Here is a 17,806-nt window from a genome sequence, read left to right as displayed (position 1 = left end):
CTTGCTATGATACTCGCCGACGACACTGCTAGCCTCGATGAGCTTCATTTGACTGGAGCCAAGCACTATGGGTGACGTCACACTCACTTAGTCCACTTCTTTATACAGGCTATGAATATACCACAAGACGAGCTGATGGGCTACATTCAAATATGTATTTCTTAATACTTAACACCGTAATACTTGTTGTAATAGTATTTGCAGTGGTATTAAAATTCTAAGGTGGTTCAGTTGAGGTCTATTCGGTCACAAACAATGTAAATAATGACGGAACAGTCTGAAGTCTATTTAAATTCATGATTGGTGATATTATATAAACAGTGGGTGGAAGAAATACTCAATTGTGTTACTTATGTAAAAGTACAGATACTGGAGCAACAAAATACTCAAGTAAAAGTATCACATGAAGAAATCTATTTCAGTAAAAGTGCAGAGTAAGAGTAAAAGTATTAAAGTACCTGTTTAAAATGCGCTTAAAGAGTAAAAGGTAAGTCGTATTTTGTGCAGATTTTGAGGTCTTATAAGGCTTCAAATGTAATCATTTTGATAATGATTTGAGCTGAATTTTGTTCTGAAACTGAAACAATAGAATTGATATATTTTTATGTTTTTATTTGTATATTTTTGTGTGCTCAAATTATGAATGTGTTAAAAATAAACCCTCAGACTTTTCAGGTCTCAGACAATAATAAAAAAGTTTGACATTTCAGTCCTGTCCTACAAAAATGTAGTGGAGTAGAAAGTACAGATACCTGCTCTCAAATGTAGTGAAGTAAAAGTAAAAAGTATCTACTGAAGTAAAGTATAGATACCTAAAATGTTTTACTAAAGTACAGTACTTAAGTACTATTTGTACATCATGTTCCACCACTGGGCCTATCATGCCATAAATAATGTAAATAACAAAGACGGAATAGTCTGAAGTCTATTTAAATTCATGTGGTATTACATAACTGCGTTCAGTGGAGTTGCTTTGCATTTTCCCAAATCTCTACACAGTGAAGTGGGGCAGAACTAAGTACCGATATAAACATGTTTATGAAACCATAGAATCTTCATACTGTCCCGTCCCTGCACAAGATATAAACGCAAACTCTACCGCACAGAATGACATAAATGAGGTAACCATGGTACCGAATATTAATAAAATATGTTTTTTTACCACAGTACATGCAATAGTAGTAAGTATATTTGTTACTAGAAATACATACTGAAAATATATAATGAGCACTTTGACTTATTAAAATAGTCACCTCTGGATTGTGAAAATATAAACAGATGAAGACGTACTGAAAAAGTGATATACAAGTTTTGTTTTTGCTAAATTAAAATATCTTCAAATACTCCAAAAGAGACAAAAACATCTCATGGAATCTCCCAAACAAGGATATACATTTAATTTTTTTTTTATTTCATAGTCCATTCACATTTTATGCTAGTCTTGAACCTGAGGAATAGACTCTGTGCACAGTAGTAGGCTAGCTAGCTCACTGTGTCTCAAAGCTAACGATCACTTTTATTAAAATCTGAAAACATAAACATAAATCAAATTACTTAACATAAAGAGTACCCAGTTATTTTTATATATGGAATGCTTCAGTTTGTGATGTTGTTTTAATATTTGTTATGCTTCAAAATTAGCATTAGCCTTAACATTAAATAGTTATTAATTTTAGTGTAACTCAGCAAAAACCTCATAAAGATTAAACTGGACAGTGAGGTTGTCGAGCCCTATTGTGCACAGAGCCTTTTATTAAAATACTGTCGAAATTTTCAGTATCGCTCAGCCCAACCCCGAAAGTACTCAAGTATTTATGAAACCCTTAAACTCTCCTTAAAACTTAAACTGTCTGCTCGCACATTTTAATTCCAACTCTGTTTAAAATCATCACTCTGTCCTTGTGAAACGTCTTTTGTACCTCCAGCTTTCTATCTCCCTGCTGTCCCTATGTGTGTCTATACCGTTGCTCTGTCCATATGTGTCCTTTGTGTCTCACTTCTGTCCCTCCCATCCCGTCTCTATCAGGTCCCTTGTATCCATTCACTAACCTGTCTCTGCTCTTGTCTTCCGCTCCACTATAGGCCTCCAGAGCCCGTTTACAGCACTGTGAACAAACTATGTGACAAAGCACCCTCCCCCCGACACTTTTCCCCACTAGAGGGCGACAAAAGCCTGCTCCACTCCGTCCCCTTCCCCAACTATCACTTAAGCCTGTACCCTGACTTGGATTTCACCAGGTACTCCATCACCTCCGCTGTGTCCTTAGACCCATTCTGTGCTGTGAAGAAGCATGTTCCACTCACGGTCTCTTTATATACATTGTGTCTGCTTCTGTCTGTGTGTCCATCTCATATCGTGCTGTGTTTTCCTGTGTCCTCACTTGGTGTTCAGGCTCAGGTTTAGGCTCATCGTTCACAAACACAGGTAGAAGAATTGTGGCTATGAGTGAGCTATATGCCAAACAACAAAAAAATACAAGTTTTAGAGTGAAGACATTTCGCTGTTCATCCAAGCCGCTTCTTCAGTCCTGGTCAGATTGCTGATGGACACTGCCTTATATCTAAATGGAGGGAGGAGCTAACTACACTGAAGCTAACGCACCTGTTTCTATTTGTTAGCAACTGTGCGAACTGTGCCTGAGTCATATTTAGCATAATCATTCAGGCCCCTAATGGGTACACCCACACCTATTAGCCCTATTGTTTTCCTTGTTTTGATTTAGGTCTGAGGATAGAGACATAAATAGGAGATAAGTGATGTCTTAAGCCTCTCATTCCTGTTCATTCATTCTGTTACTATCTTTCCCCCCCATTTTTAAGGCATTGGTTAAGTCTATGAATGAAAGAGGCTGACCAATAGGAGAAGTGGGTGGTTGTCTGTGTGAATATCTGAATCACATTATGACTCATCAAAACAAGGATTAAATCACAAATAGACTTTTTTTTCCCCTTTTATTTTTTCCCTCCTTTCTCGCATGCCCATGAGATGCTGTTGCTGCATGCTATTGAAGTGGTCCCTTTGATATTTCTGTGCTTGTTATGAGTAAAATGTTTGTTGAACACACATCCACTTTCACTTTCTTTTTGATAAATATGATGCTTAACTTGGTTTGTTCATTATTATGAATTAAGCCTTTGTCCATGCTTTATTAAGACTAATTAAGGTGTTGTTATTAAGTTATATTACATGATAAGATGGTACCAAAACTTTCCTACACAGTGTTGATACTTTACACCTGACGCCATCAACATTTCCTGGGGGTGTAAAGCTAACTTGAGGCAATGCTCTGTCTGGAATTGTTACTCAAGTTAGACTATAATCTGGGCTTTGTTTTAACACAATCTGACCATAAAGAAGTGATTTCTACAACAGGTGAGCTGATGCGTGCTGTTAAACAAGTCCCTCTATTAGAAAATTACAGTCGCAAGCTAGCTATCATTAGCCAACAGTTTTTCAGTTAGTCACTCTCACTTTTTTGTTGAAAATCAAACTCCTAAACAAGATCACGAACGTTCGTGTTGATCAGTCTCTTGAAAATGTACTGTATAAATTCATTTTTCAGATAATCGTAAAATGTTCTTTGGCTGTGTTTACTAATGCGTACATTGTGTCACCATGGTAACTGCTGATCATTCTACCATAGACATCCATGAAGAACCCGTCACTCCAAAGTAGCAAAGAATATGCATATAAAGTGATAGATATTCATCTGTTCATTGCCTAAACGTATCACTGTTTGAGCTCTGGAACTGAATTATTTAATAGGTTATAATGAGTTGAAGGGAAGAGCAGATAAATTAATCCATTAGAAAGGGCACGTTTTATGTCCTCTTTATGAAGCACCTGACGTTTTGCTTTGCGAAGAAGTTTAAATCATCCTCTGGTGATGTTTTTATTCTCCTCCAGCGAGAGTAAAAATGAGAGATTAGTACATATATTTCCTGGTCCGACCTGGTACTGTGGCCAGCAGAGGGGTAGTCAGGGGCGAACAGTAAGGAGGCACCGCTGGCAGCTTGGAGATTGCTTCTTGAGTTATTCAGCAGTGGAAAGAGGAGAGAGGCTTTTATGAGATGGGAGACCAACTACCAACATGGCTTTTAATATTCTTGTAGTACTTTGTTATAAGCCCCAATTGATATTTCATTATTTTTAAAAGTGCACCGTTGCCTGGGTTACAGAATACTTCACAATTTTCAAATACTTATCTAGTAATCAGGTTAAGGTACAAATTGGTCCTTTGCATTTGACCCATCCTTCAGAGCCACTGGGTAAACATGTCCGGGGCAGTATGCGCTGGGGGACCCATCTCCAGATCTTGAGATAGTCTTGGTCAGGACTACCTTAGCTGGTGGATTTGACCTATAATAATGGGAGAGTGCAGGGAGACGCAGGAAGAACATGCAAAAAACATCAAGCAATTTAGCTATTGAAGTTGTTGGCTGACACCATAACGAAGTCGTTTGTTATGGTGTTTTTACAGGAAGGAGAATTAATAAGTAACTATAACAGATGTGTGCTGTTTGCCGTGTTATGCTTCCTGTATGCCTCAAGCAGCCATTTAATGTATATGTATATTTGAATAAAATGTCACTAACAGCTTAAGGGGTAACAGTACTGTGTAAAGTACGCTGCAGACTGCATATGTACGTTTTATACTGTCCAGTAGATGGCAGTGTGGTACAGCAGATGAAACAGTTTGCTTTCATGTTTTTCAGGATTTATTTATGACCAGAAACATGGTGGGTCCTTGATGCCTACTACAAAGCTTTAGAACTCTTAAGTCAAACGTGTCTGTACAAGCCCAAAAAGACCAATTCAAAGCTTTTACTGATAACAATGCTGTAACGCTGATTTACTATTGACGGCTGACCTGTTTATTATGTTGTGTTTAACCTCACATGTATCTCTCATTTGGACTGCCAGCTCCAATGCTAAACCTAAAATGCTTCTCTCTGATCTGAATGGTCACAACCTAAACCCCAGCACCTACAGCCAATCATGAAACAGGGCTAGTGCAGCCTCTGCAGCTCAGTGAGTGCATTCTGGAGATCCTGGGCTTTCACATGAGGCCTGTCTGAAAATGAGAAAAAACTTGCATGTGTCTCTTATCTGCAGGTTAAGGCTCTGGTTATCTAGGTTTAGTCTTGATTGTAGAACCTTATATTTTAAACAGGATACATACAATTTAGAATGAAAGTTTGAATGGCTTTGATAATGAGAAACTACACTGATCAAAACAGTAGTATGCCAAAGCAGAGTGATTCCTCTCTTGTCGGAACTGAATATGGGACAGTGGTGCTAAAGTGGAGCAGCGTCCCCTGTGGAGCGGCTCAGTGCTGGAGTTCAGTATCTGGAGCTTCACTCACATTTGGATCTCAGCACTTGCCTGGTCCTTTCTCCTCTGTCTCCTCTGTCTCTTCTGTCTCTGTCCTGTACCACCATGCTCCAGCCCACAGACTCCCCTGACCTCATGTACTATCTGACCTGTCTGTACAGAGAGCCGCGGAAGGTGGTGCTACACAAAGGCTCCACCGGCCTCGGCTTCAACATCGTGGGCGGAGAGGACGGAGAGGGCATCTTTGTGTCGTTCATCTTGGCTGGAGGACCGGCCGACCTGAGCGGAGAGTTGAGGAGAGGAGACCAGATCTTATCTGTAAGTCCAGATAGTATCAAATAAGAGTATCTGTGAATGAATCCATGAATTTCTTATATAAATGCCAGTCAGTATTAGCTCTTAACATTCATTATAATTATGGGGAATTTTTTTAATTCCCCATAATTATAATTTTTTTCAATTATGTATTTATTTGTGAAGAAACTGTGCACAAATATACAAATTACTTTTTTAAAATAAGATTTTGTCTTATATTTTATAAAAATATTTTATTAAAAAAATGTATATAGTTTATGAAGAATGACAGACTTAGTAACTACTTAATACCCCAACACCATGACCCCCTTTATTAAGTAGTAACCTGAGTACTAGTTAGTAGTTACCTATTTAAGGTGTAGTTGTTATAAAGTGTTCCCTGATTTTGTTGAGATTTTGCTACTTCAGCTATTTCAAAGTTTTGGTTATTTTTACCTTGATGTTAAGATGCTAAATATTTAAATGCCTATATATTTATTATATATGTTCCCACTTTACTCTTTATTTTCACTTTTTTGTGATGTATTTTGAATAATGTCTTAGTAGTTTAAAAAGTACACTATGTACTTTGGGGGGTTCCACGGTACGGCATTATGCTTAGCCATTTTGGTTTTGTGGGCATCAATTTACTGTACACAAATCTGTCGTTTAATGTAATTTTGTGATAGATGATAAAATTTCACCACTATCAAGAATCTCTTACACAAAAACATATTGTGCCCTTAGCCCCTTGTATCGACCACTCAAGTTTAAGGTATTGGACTTAAGTTCTTAAGTTTAAGATTGTGTTACTTTGCATAGAATGTCCCTTAGTATGGCATTAAACTAATCTACATGGGCACAAGCAAGTCACTCTACCAGGCTAAGTTATTGGTTATATCTGTGGAGAGGTGCCACACTCACAATAAGAATGCACCTTTTTCATGGTACTTTTGAGCAATACAAAAACTGTAATTGAATTCATGGAAGATAGATATGTCATTGCCATACTGTGTAACATTCCAGACAAACTAATAACATCTCCATAGAAACAAGCAGGTGGTAGATCTCCACCAGAAAAGTTGCATAGTACACCTTTAAATAACATCTCCTAAACACATAAGTAAACTAAACCACTGTAAGCAGATATAAACAGTGTAGAGTGGGCGTTAGCATAAGGGAAATGACTGTGTCCCGCCTCATTATGGATAATAGTGATGGCTGCCCACACTGAACAGATTACATGGATCTGTTTCATTTACTGTTGTATATGCTATGCTACACTTAGTTACATCAACATGGCACAGACTGGCATATTACTTGGCACCCCTCAGCAAAGCGTCTGCCCTGATGAGAGCGGGCAGTTAGAGTTCCCTCACTGGCCTGGTTTTGAAGGCTAAGAATAACTCACTCTTCCTCTGCCTATTGAGTATACTCGTTGAAGGGACTGCACCATATATCACTTATAAATCAGTACAACAATACAAGTACAGTTTGAGTCTTTGAGTGGGTTCAAATATCAAATTGTAAACATTGTAATGATTTCAGTGTTCAAATGTCCTTTATAAACATTGCATTTTTCCTATTTTTGAAAAAACTATTAACTTTATAGTGTTTACAACTCAACAAACTTGTTCGGAAATGCATGGTGTTCATTAAGGAGCTCATTTTCCATTTTTTGCGCAAATGTTCAAATGCACATGACAAGCCTATTTTTGTTTAGTTTTAAAATGTTATAGTTAGATTATAATTTTACTTGAAAGTTTAAATCAAATCTATTCTGCAAAATCGGCTTTCCAGAGCTTTTAACCATGTTATAGTTGTGTCCTTCTCATTTACCCTCTCGAAGTTGGATTTGAAGTGATTCATGTTTGATTAATCTTTAATCACTTATTTTTAAGACGCCATTTGCAGATCAACTCCCGTTTTCACCACCACCGGTACACGCCAACTACTCTGTATTTACTTCCTTCTCCTATTTTAATTTCTTAATCGATGATACTCACAGGATTCGGTAGTGTCGCGTAGTCATTTTTTTGTACAAATGAAAAAAAATATGCTACTCGCTAGTGTGATGTGCAGCTATCCATAGAAGAGCCGACAGCTCCACGGCTCTTTGTTGTTATGACGGTTACAGTGACATCAGGTCCCATTGGGCACCAAAGTTTTCTAATGTGGAACTTGCTTCTTTTGTTATGCCGTTTTAGATGAATATTACAATTTTAAATGTGCTAATTATAACATAATGATCCATGGGTGTCAGAGATTATAACTATAGAGCACACACAAGCACAAAAGGTCTTTAAACTTCCAAAATAAATGTGTTCCTTGCTCCTAAATCGTCCCTGTATTTTGAATGTAGTTTTCGATTACTACTCATGATGTAGGCAGAGGTTTTCCTATTTAGAACTTGCCTATTTCCTCTTTCGTATTTTTCGTCTTCACTTTTTACCATAAATTGATTTTTGTTTGTTCACATCTGGGGCTGTTTGGTTGGCTGCTTTTGCTCTGTTGTCTTCTGCACAACAACTCAACCAAATGTAAAAAGAATTGTGTCAACTGAAATATGAAACATATTCTCATGAGGAAAGTTGCACAGATGGGAAAATACAGGATTCCCATTTTAAAGTTCCATGGGTCATGTGCTGAAAGATGTGGAAAGCAGTTCCTAGTACTTCTTACTACTTCTTGACAAATTTTAATTATTATGTTGTTTAAGTATTCTATTGCCCCAGAATATTATAAATAGATTTCGGTCTTTGTAGTCATCAGTTAATTTCTTCATGGTTTATAGGTCCTATATTACACAAAATTTTGTGTTTTGAACTTTAAGCCATGTTATAACATTGTTACCTCCTCAAAAACAGACCTGGAGTTGTGTTTTGTTTCAGTCACACATGTTTGAGTAACACTTTATTATTAGTCTGTCTACATCTCCAAAGCTCAAAATGCTCTGTTGCACCTTGCGATGTCATGAAGTGGTAGTTTTCAAGTTAACAGCTCCTTTTACCTTTTGTGCAGTAAAGATTGGAAATTTAAGGGCTGAAATCATCCAAATGATTCTAGCGAAGTTGTATAGAGTTTACAAACACAGTGAAGCACTTCACAATTAGAGCAAATCTGCTCTAATTGGAGTGATGTACTTGATAATTTTGAGCAAAGTATTTCAAGTATTTGCAATTCATGATATAAAAATAAAAAGTTGAGAGAAAAGTAAGTCATTCAGGGATAAAGGAGTGGAGCCTCAGTTCCCTTCAAAGATCCATTGGAATGTGGATTGCAAAACTGAACGTGTTGGTATGTCTCTTACATTTTAGTTTAGTTTCATATCAGAGTGATACAGACCTCATTCTCTCCCTCTCTCATTTTTTGCAATCATCATTCAAAAAAGAGAAAAGTATTTTCTTGTCTTTATTGTTATAGTTTAGTGTGTATATTATGAGGAGTAATAGTTGTCTTATTTCTAGGTGAATGGCATAGACCTGCGAGGAGCCACTCATGAGCAGGCAGCAGCAGCTCTCAAAGGAGCGGGGCAGGTGGTCACCATCATCGCCCAGTACAGACCAGAGGGTGAGGAAACACACACAGACACACGCACACAGACACACGCACACAGAGACACGCACACAGAGACACACAAACAGAGAGATACACACAGACATGCACACAGACACAACACACAGAGACACGTACACACCCACAGACACACACACAGGCACACAAACAGAGTTACACACATGCTCACAGAGATACACAGACACACGCACTCACACACACAGATACACACACAAAGACAGACACACGCAGATATATCACACACACAGACACACACGTGTTCACACACAGAGACACACACACTACTGTCCTCCTTTACTAAAGAGGGACTCCAGGATGGAGCTTAAGAGTTTAAGTCACAGAAGTTAAGTTCAATGATAGTTAGTGTAACAGTGGCATGAAATGTTCCAGTGGAGCCACAGCCCACACACAGTAAGTCTGCAGTGAGTGACAGTGTGCTGCTGTGAACATGGAGACGATGAGACAGCTCTGACTGGTCACATGTCTCCTCTCATTAGGGCCAGCACAGGCACAAAAGCTGAGGGCTGTGCACGCTGGAGTCACGGTCAGGGATCTCACTGTCAAAGAGGTGCTAACCTCCCCATGTCCACTCACTCAAACTGAGTCACCACCAACTCAGGCTCGTTCAGGGTCACCTCAGAATCAACACAAAGCACAGAGCATGGAGTATAAACACAGTTTGAGAGATGTGAGATGTGAGGTTCTTTGTGATGCTATCAAAATAAGAGGCAGTTTGTATTGGCCCGCGTGTGCTCACGTATGCGTCTGACTGGCTCATTTCCCTGTGTCATGTCTCAGACTCTGGGCCCTGCTAACGTCTCTCTCTTCTCACCATCAGAACTTGCTCTTTGCTCTCCGCGGCGCGCTGCATCTCCAGCTCCAGGTTTGTGCCTGGCTCCTGTGGCTCTGAGCGTTCGCTCATTCACTTCAGGCTCTGAGAGCTCTGAGTGAATGCTGTCACAGACAGTGTCATGTCCCCTGTACCACATGACCACTGCACCTGCCCTCACTGCACCTGCCCTCACTGCACCTGCCCCCACTGCACCTGCCCCCATTGCACCTGCTCCACTGCACCAGCCCCCACTGCACCTGCCTGAGTCTACCCCTGTCCCTCTGCCCAGGCCGCGCCCCAAGTGTCTTTTCTTATGTTATGTTTAAAAAGCATGTTGTTTTCAGAAAATATTTAAATCACCAACTGTTTCCTTAAATGGTGTGTGTCTCCTACAGATGAATGAAAATAACTTTATAAATGATTTTAGTTTATTCCAAAAAGGGCGAAAGTGAATAGCCTGTTTATTTCCCTCACCTGTTTCAATTGTATTAGTAACATAAGCCCCATATAACATAACACATGTAAATTCTGAAGTGCTTGTACTGCATAGAACCGTGTTCTGTCTGGTCCACTGGTCTGCTCTAGACTCCGCCCCTCTGCTTCTTACGGCCACAGGGGAGAGAGAGGTGTTCCCTGCTCCTCTGCACTCAGCACACTCACACTATTGGACTATAGCAAACACAGAAATCCTTAGCTAAGCACACAGAGAGACAGGACACAGCCAGAGGAGAGGTCATAGCTCAACATGCAGGCAGGTATGTACGGACAATTTGAACAATGACAATGATGTTTTTAGTCTTTGTTAAAGCTTATATTTGCAGCTAAGGTATATTTTGAAAACTAAACCTGTTCATGTGCACTCTGTTGTATTTTGTTAAGGGACATGCAAGTTCACAAATTGCTAGCTTCATAGCATAATAGCCTAAATACAAAAATAAGGCTTTTTTTTTTTTGGCTGTAAAACTCTTTCTGATTGGTCGAGGACGGAGCTAATGACAACTGCGGTTGTAGCAGGGTCTGGAGGGTAGACTGAGACTGGACCAGTTTAGAAGCAGAGCAATCAGACTTATCAATGCTGTAACAAACCTGAACATATTGACACCATCTTACTGTGCTGTTTCTTCATAGTTATAAACATGAGCTCAACTCTAATCTGAATCTGAATCAAGAAGGCGATGTAAAAGTAGAGCCTGGATTCAAATGGGAAAAACTGCTGAATATGTTTTAAATTTAAGCTAGATTTAAAACTGCACAAACATGAACGACATATCAGGGGGTAAAACTAAGGCTCTTTCTCACTGATATTTTAATATTGTTAAATGCATCTTACAGTAAAAGGACAATGTTTTGTTTTGAATGTAGTTACTAGTGATGTGACATTGGTGAACAAGTCGGCTATTTTGAACGGCTCCTTAACGTGAACCGTTGGATCCGGATCAGATTTTTTAAAAGTCCTGAGTCTTTTTCTTTCCAATTTTTATCCTTGACACTGAACCAGCACAAGAATCAGAACAGAAGCAGAGCAGGAGACACGAATGAAAGATTTGTGCACAAAACAAACATGTTTTTATTTTATTTTTTTTATTATATTCCCTTCTATGTAGAAAGAAGGGCTTCACAATAAATTTAATCAAATCAAAATTGCAGTTTGAATTGGCATAAGAACAAAATATCCTGTATGTAATCTTGTTGTACCTCAAGTTGTACCAAAATACACACTTGAGCAGTTAAAGTAGTAGTTTGTAAAAAAAAAAAAAAAATACAGAGAGATTTCATTTTGAACTTGCCAGGCAGCAAGTTCAAGCCTAAGGAAATGACTTGATACTCAATTTTGATACCACAATTATAATAAAAACACACATATTAACATATAAAACTATTCAGGAAAGGTATTTTTTCAGTATCATTACTTGTGCATAAATGTGCATACTCATTATAGTAGCTATTAGTATCTGAGTATCAGTACTTTTGAGAACCCTAACTGACAGTATTCTAATATTTTAAGAATCTAACGGGGAAACAGGACTTGTTTATGCTATAATAGGCCTATATCATTTTTTTTATGTTTCATTTTAAGATGGGTAGACAGTTCAAACATGTCTATTTTCTTTCTAACAGGGAGATATTACCTGTTTTTGTCCCTCTTTCCTAGCATGCATTGGGCCTTACATTTGTTACTAAGGAAAAATGTTATCTATTTGTTTAACATTAACATGTGATCTTAATACAGTACTGACAAGATCCAGTTTTGTCCTGTTTATGCCTGTTCCTGTTTTTTTAATACTAGTCTCAGTTTTGATTTATATCTCGGCATGAATACTTTTAACAACAGAAAGGTCAAATATGTAATTTTTTTTCCAATAGGGAGACATAACCTGTTTTGTCCCGCCTTCCCAGCATGCATTTGGACCTTACATTTGTTACTACGGAAAAGGCTTGATACTCACATTCAGTACCACAATGATAACACTCCAGACACACTTTAGACAGTAGAATAACTTTTTCCAAACAAAATATAAGCTCTTTTCTTAATATTTGCATGTGGTCTTAAAACAGTTCTAAATCCTGTTCTAAAAAAGTTGTATTTTCTTCCTATTTAGGTGTTTTTTCCCCGATACTTGTTCTCGGTACTAGTTTCAGATTGGATTAATATCTGGGTATCAACACTTTTAACAACAGAACAATCAAATATGTAGAATATGTATTTTCTTTTTCCCGGCAAAGAGCCATTACCTGTTGTGTTGTACCTCCTTCCCGGCATGCATTTGGGCTTTACTTCAGTCCAGGTTGCCCCTGTTCATCCGTGTTAATCTTGTCTTGCAGAGTACGGGCGCTTCGAGGCCAAGATCCACGACCTGCGGGAACAGATGATGAACCACAGTATGAGCTCGGGGTCTGGATCGCTCAGGACCAATCAGAAGAGGTCGCTCTATGTGAGGTCAGGCCATTTTGGATTTTAACCTAGTTCCCAGTGTTCTGGCTAAATTCATTCTAGATGTAAATTTACACCTCACGTGATTCTAATTATGTCTAAAGTTAGAATAATGGGGTTCTGTTATCCTAATTGGAACTGAATGGAAAAAGCTTGTATATATGAGCTGTGTGAATCAGGGTGGGAGCTTTTTATAGTATCCCCGATGGACCACCCAATAACACTGTTCTGTGACCTCCAAACAAACGAAGGGCTTTTGCCGTCAGATATTGCAATTCACAGTACAAAAATACAACAGTTTTATTATTGGTAGTTTCCAGATTATAGAATGCGATGATGTCATACTCCAAGATGGGGTAAGGGCATAGACCGTATAAAGAAATGGACTGAGTGAGTGTGACGTCATCCACAGCGCTCGGCTCCAGTCAAAAGAAGCATCGAGGCTAAGAGTTATAGCGGCGAATTTGGAGCAAAGTTCCATGTTTGGAATTCCAACCGCAAGTATCATAGCAACCAAAGAGCCAATTCGGAGGGAGGCTGTTGAAGGTCTTTTGCCCCATCCCACCCGCACCGCTAGTTTAGCAGGGAGCGGGTGCTTAGCTAGCGGGAGTGACCTCAGGGAAGGAAGGCACCTGATTTGTCTGTTATTAATGTTCATATGTTGAGTTACTGACACAATAGCGAAATAAAAATACCAGGACCATGTAGAGCGGCTCAAGACGAACATTTTAAGACCAAAATGACAAGCCTGACAGCAGCAGTTACAGAGAGAGGGGCTACAGTTTTCAATAGAAAGTAAATTGGAGCCGGAAGTGTGCCTGTTTGGGACGTGGCAGCTAGCAGATTAGCTATGTCTATTTACATATACAGTCTATGGGCAAGAAACAGATTTTCTTATTGACTACATTGTACTTTGGCATAAAATATTCAAAAGGTAAATTCATAATTTGTTGAACCTGATCATTTATATTAGTGACCAGACTCAAGAACTCTATTTAATAGAATATTAAATAGAGAATATTAATTTCGCTCTCCCCATCTGTATTAAATATTATTGGCCTGTAGAATGCTGTGATGTCATCTGAAATAAGCAATTCAAATATTTATGAAGGGGACAGTATGTAAATGTAATAAACATGACCTACTGTGTCCGCAGATACAAGGTGAACATGTGCAAATTGTATTGAGAACAATTATAATGCTGATTTATTCTTAGCTACTAAAATGATAGAAATGATGGACCAGATGTTTGGTTTTTAAGATGATTATCCTTGGGTTGCCTGTTTCAATGTTGAAATCCAGTTGTTTTAAACCTAAAAGAACTCTCTCTAACCTGAATCCTCACTACCTAAACTCGTTGGTGGAAGAAGTACTCAATTGTGTTACTTGAGTAAAAGTACAGATACCAGAGCAAAGAAATACTCAAGTAAAATTATCACATGAGAAATCTACTGAAGTAAAAGTAAAAGTATCACATGAAAAAATCGACTTAAGTAAAAGTATTAAAGTATCTGTTTAAAAATGTACTTAAAGAGTAAAAAGTACTTTTTTTTTAATTATTATTTGCGCACATTTTGAGATCTAATAAAGCTTCAAATGCAGTACTTTACTACTTTTACTTTGTTATGTTCCACTATTACCTAAACTCCAGCACCTGCAGCCAATCATGAATCAATGTTATAGTGCTAGGCTTTAAATATGTTTAAATAGTTTTACTTAAGTTGAACTAAAATAGTTGTTGATAGGAGATATAATATGATTAATCTATTTAATTTCGTTACTTTTTTGTTTATTTGAATAGGGACAGGGAATAGGGACAACAGATATAGGTATCACAGTGTTATAGCCCAGGTGAATTCACAACACCATCCCCAGAAGGGCTTATAAACCTATTCAAAGGTCACTAAAAAGCAGTGGGGTTGGTTGTAGAAAAAGTATGTACTACTTAAAAATCTTACTACTCTTCCTCTATCCCTTTATCCACAGGGCCTTGTTTGACTATGAGAAGGCCAAAGACAGCGGCCTGCCCAGTCAGGGGCTCAGCTTCAGGTACGGAGACATCCTCCATGTGATCAACGCCTCTGATGACGAGTGGTGGCAGGCCCGACGCGTCACTCCCCACGGGGACAGTGAGGAGATGGGTGTCATCCCCAGCAAGAGGAGGTCAGTTTGAGACACACCTGAGCTCGAAGGGATGTATTATGTAAATAGACTTTTATGAGTTTATAGCCATGTGATAACAGTGTTCCCTCATCTTTAGTTTACTCAGAGCTGTATTTTTATCCTAATAACACTGTATTGTCCTGCATTTGAGGCTTGAGTGCTCAGAAAATGTTTTCACCTACCCCCTATCTCCCACTTCTCTGCTTACTTGCGATTATTAAAAATCTTCATACTCCGAGTTGTACATGTAGGGTTCAAATGTCACATAGCCATTTTTCAACAATTAAAATATGTAAATGAAAAGCCACTATAAAGAGGTGGTGCCAGTTCAGTTCTGCAAATCTGAACAAGAAGTCAATGGGTTTCTAGTATTTAAGGTCCTATATTACGCAATCATTATGTTGTAACCTCATCAAAAACAGACCTGGAGTTGTGTTTTGTTTCATTCACACGTTTGAGTAACGCTTTATTATTAGTCTGTCTACATCTCCAAAGCTCAAAACTCTCGGTTCCACCTTGTGATGTTATAAAGCGGTAGTTTTCAAGTTAACACTGAATTTTACTTTTAATCCCAGGGCTGAAAGCATCCAAATTAAACTCAAGAAGGTGTATGGTGTTTAAAAACACAGTGGAGCACTTCTTGTATTACCACATGTTATCACAAGGTGGAGCAGGGTTTGTGTGTTAAATGTGTGAATGAATGAAAACACAATCCCAGGTATGTTTGTGATGAGGAAACAACATTATAATACAGATCAGAAAACAGCATAATATGGACCCTTTTAACCCATTTTATAGCAATATTGCAAAAGGTTGATATGTGCTTTTGCTTGGCAGAGTGGAGAGGAAAGAGCGGGCACGACTAAAGACTGTGAAATTCAACGCCAAGCCGGGCTCATTCGATTCGAAAGGGGTAAGTGGCATCATGGGGGTCTAAAGTGCTTCTTAAACCAGCACACTAACGAGATGATACAGATCAGGCTTAATGAGAAAGAATTAATGTTGACACCAGAATCCGATGCCTGTGGTAAACTTCAAATCCATTTAGACTTGAGTCGTGATAGACATGAACTGACGCCATCATCACACCATCACATATAAACCCCATTTCCATTGATATGCATGTGTTACCATTACTTTCAAATGTATCTGTACTAGGCCTGTCATGATATCTATCCACTTATTGTTCAACATATGACAGTTGAAACTATATTTTTTGGGGTCAGTACTTATCATATGTACTTTTACTTTGCACTACTGGGAAATTTACGTTGTTATTTTTGGATATATGATAACATTTAAGCCGTAAAAGTTTGAATAAATAACTTCTATGGCTCATTACAAATGCAAACTAACAACTAGTGTTTCATTCTGCTCTTTATTTATTGCAGGTCATGATGTTTTACCAATATTGTAGATTTAGAATAGTTTTTGTGGTTTGAATCTGCTCTTGGGTTTTTGTGTCAATGGCATAAGTTAGTTTCAATATTAACATCTGTAGTTATAATCTGTAGTTAGTTCAGCGACATATCGTGACAGGGCTAAACGGTACCGTACCCTCATTTGGTTTTGTTTTTTTAGAATAAAGAATAAAATATCATAATTCTTCCACTGTTATTTTTTAAATCAGTTTAATTAGATCTCATCTCCTTTTTCTGCATGATTCTGCATGAACTTACTGCATGAAAACTCTTTGCTTTTACATTTTCTGCCAATGCTGTGACTGTGGGACGTCAAGAAGAGGAACTATTTTAATAAACATCAGGTCCATAAGGAAATAGGCAAACATGTTCGGCTCTAGTCAAATGAAGCTCATCAAGGCTAGAGCAGTTATGGGGCGAATTTGGCTCTTTAAACCATTTTACACCAATAAACCAAAAAAAATCATGATATATATAGATAGATAGACAGATAGATAGATAGATAGATAGATAGATAGATAGATAGATAGATAGATAGATAGATAGATAGGAAATTTAGACTCCTTGGCGTCCTACAGTGGGCACTGGGAGGTTTTGTCTGCATGACCGTGATATACCTGTTTGCTCCATGCTTTCTCTCCCTTCACAGTCACTCAATGATAAACGTAAAAAGAATTTCATCTTCACACGAAAATTCCCTTTCTACAAGAACAAGGAGAGTGATCAGGATGGGAGTGATTCCGACAGTAAGTAAGCAGCAGAAGCAGGCACCGCACACACACAGGGCAGACCAGGGAAGACAACACACTCTTTATATACTACTACTCTTCTATTTCCGTTCGTTTTTTGTTTTTGTTTTCTTCCTGTTTCTGGGATCTCCGCCATCGTAAGTGAGTGTAAAATGAGTTGTCAACAGGAGGGGAGCCAAACTGAAGCTGTTCAGTCTGTGTTGTACGTTCCCATATGGCTGTACTCAATGAGGTATGAATAAAGACAACAGAGAGTGACGCCGCGGGAGCCTATAGTAAAATTTAGCACAAGTCTATTCAAGAAACTAAAATAGAGCTGGACTTTTGAATTATGATTTTCTCTTTGCTACTTTGATAACTTTGTATTTGGACTTAATCTAATGCCTACGTGCTACCAGACTGATATGAACCAATCTTGAAAAGAAAAATCATTATATTTTAATTAATTCGTAATTAATTTAGAAATAGGCCTCAAGTAAACTTAAGTAATTATGAATAGTCAG

At 38.2% G+C, this 17,806-nt stretch overlaps 1 protein-coding gene across 3 annotated transcripts in view; it reads left to right on the top strand.

Annotated features, from left to right (window-relative positions):
• dlg2 (discs, large homolog 2 (Drosophila)) overlaps positions 1-17,806 on the top strand; it is a 160,680-nt gene that overhangs the window by 130,971 nt on the left and 11,903 nt on the right. For 2 of the 3 annotated variants that reach the window (XM_055226824.1, XM_055226825.1), the window contains 7 exons: positions 2,083-2,305; positions 3,974-3,975; positions 5,498-5,654; positions 9,098-9,200; positions 12,862-12,976; positions 14,957-15,133; positions 15,971-16,046. In XM_055226824.1, coding sequence (XP_055082799.1) covers positions 2,083-2,305; positions 3,974-3,975; positions 5,498-5,654; positions 9,098-9,200; positions 12,862-12,976; positions 14,957-15,133; positions 15,971-16,046 — 853 coding nt within the window. Of the gene's footprint in view, positions 1-2,082; positions 2,306-3,973; positions 3,976-5,497; positions 5,655-9,097; positions 9,201-10,693; positions 10,794-12,861; positions 12,977-14,956; positions 15,134-15,970; positions 16,047-17,203; positions 17,301-17,806 lie in introns of those variants that run through there. The other variant, XM_033978487.2, reaches the window with a different exon arrangement.

This window comes from Periophthalmus magnuspinnatus, chromosome 14 (genome assembly GCF_009829125.3).
Source record: "Periophthalmus magnuspinnatus isolate fPerMag1 chromosome 14, fPerMag1.2.pri, whole genome shotgun sequence".
In the NCBI taxonomy this organism is placed as follows: Eukaryota; Metazoa; Chordata; class Actinopteri; order Gobiiformes; family Gobiidae; genus Periophthalmus; species Periophthalmus magnuspinnatus.
This window is presented reverse-complemented; position numbering and strand designations above follow the sequence as displayed.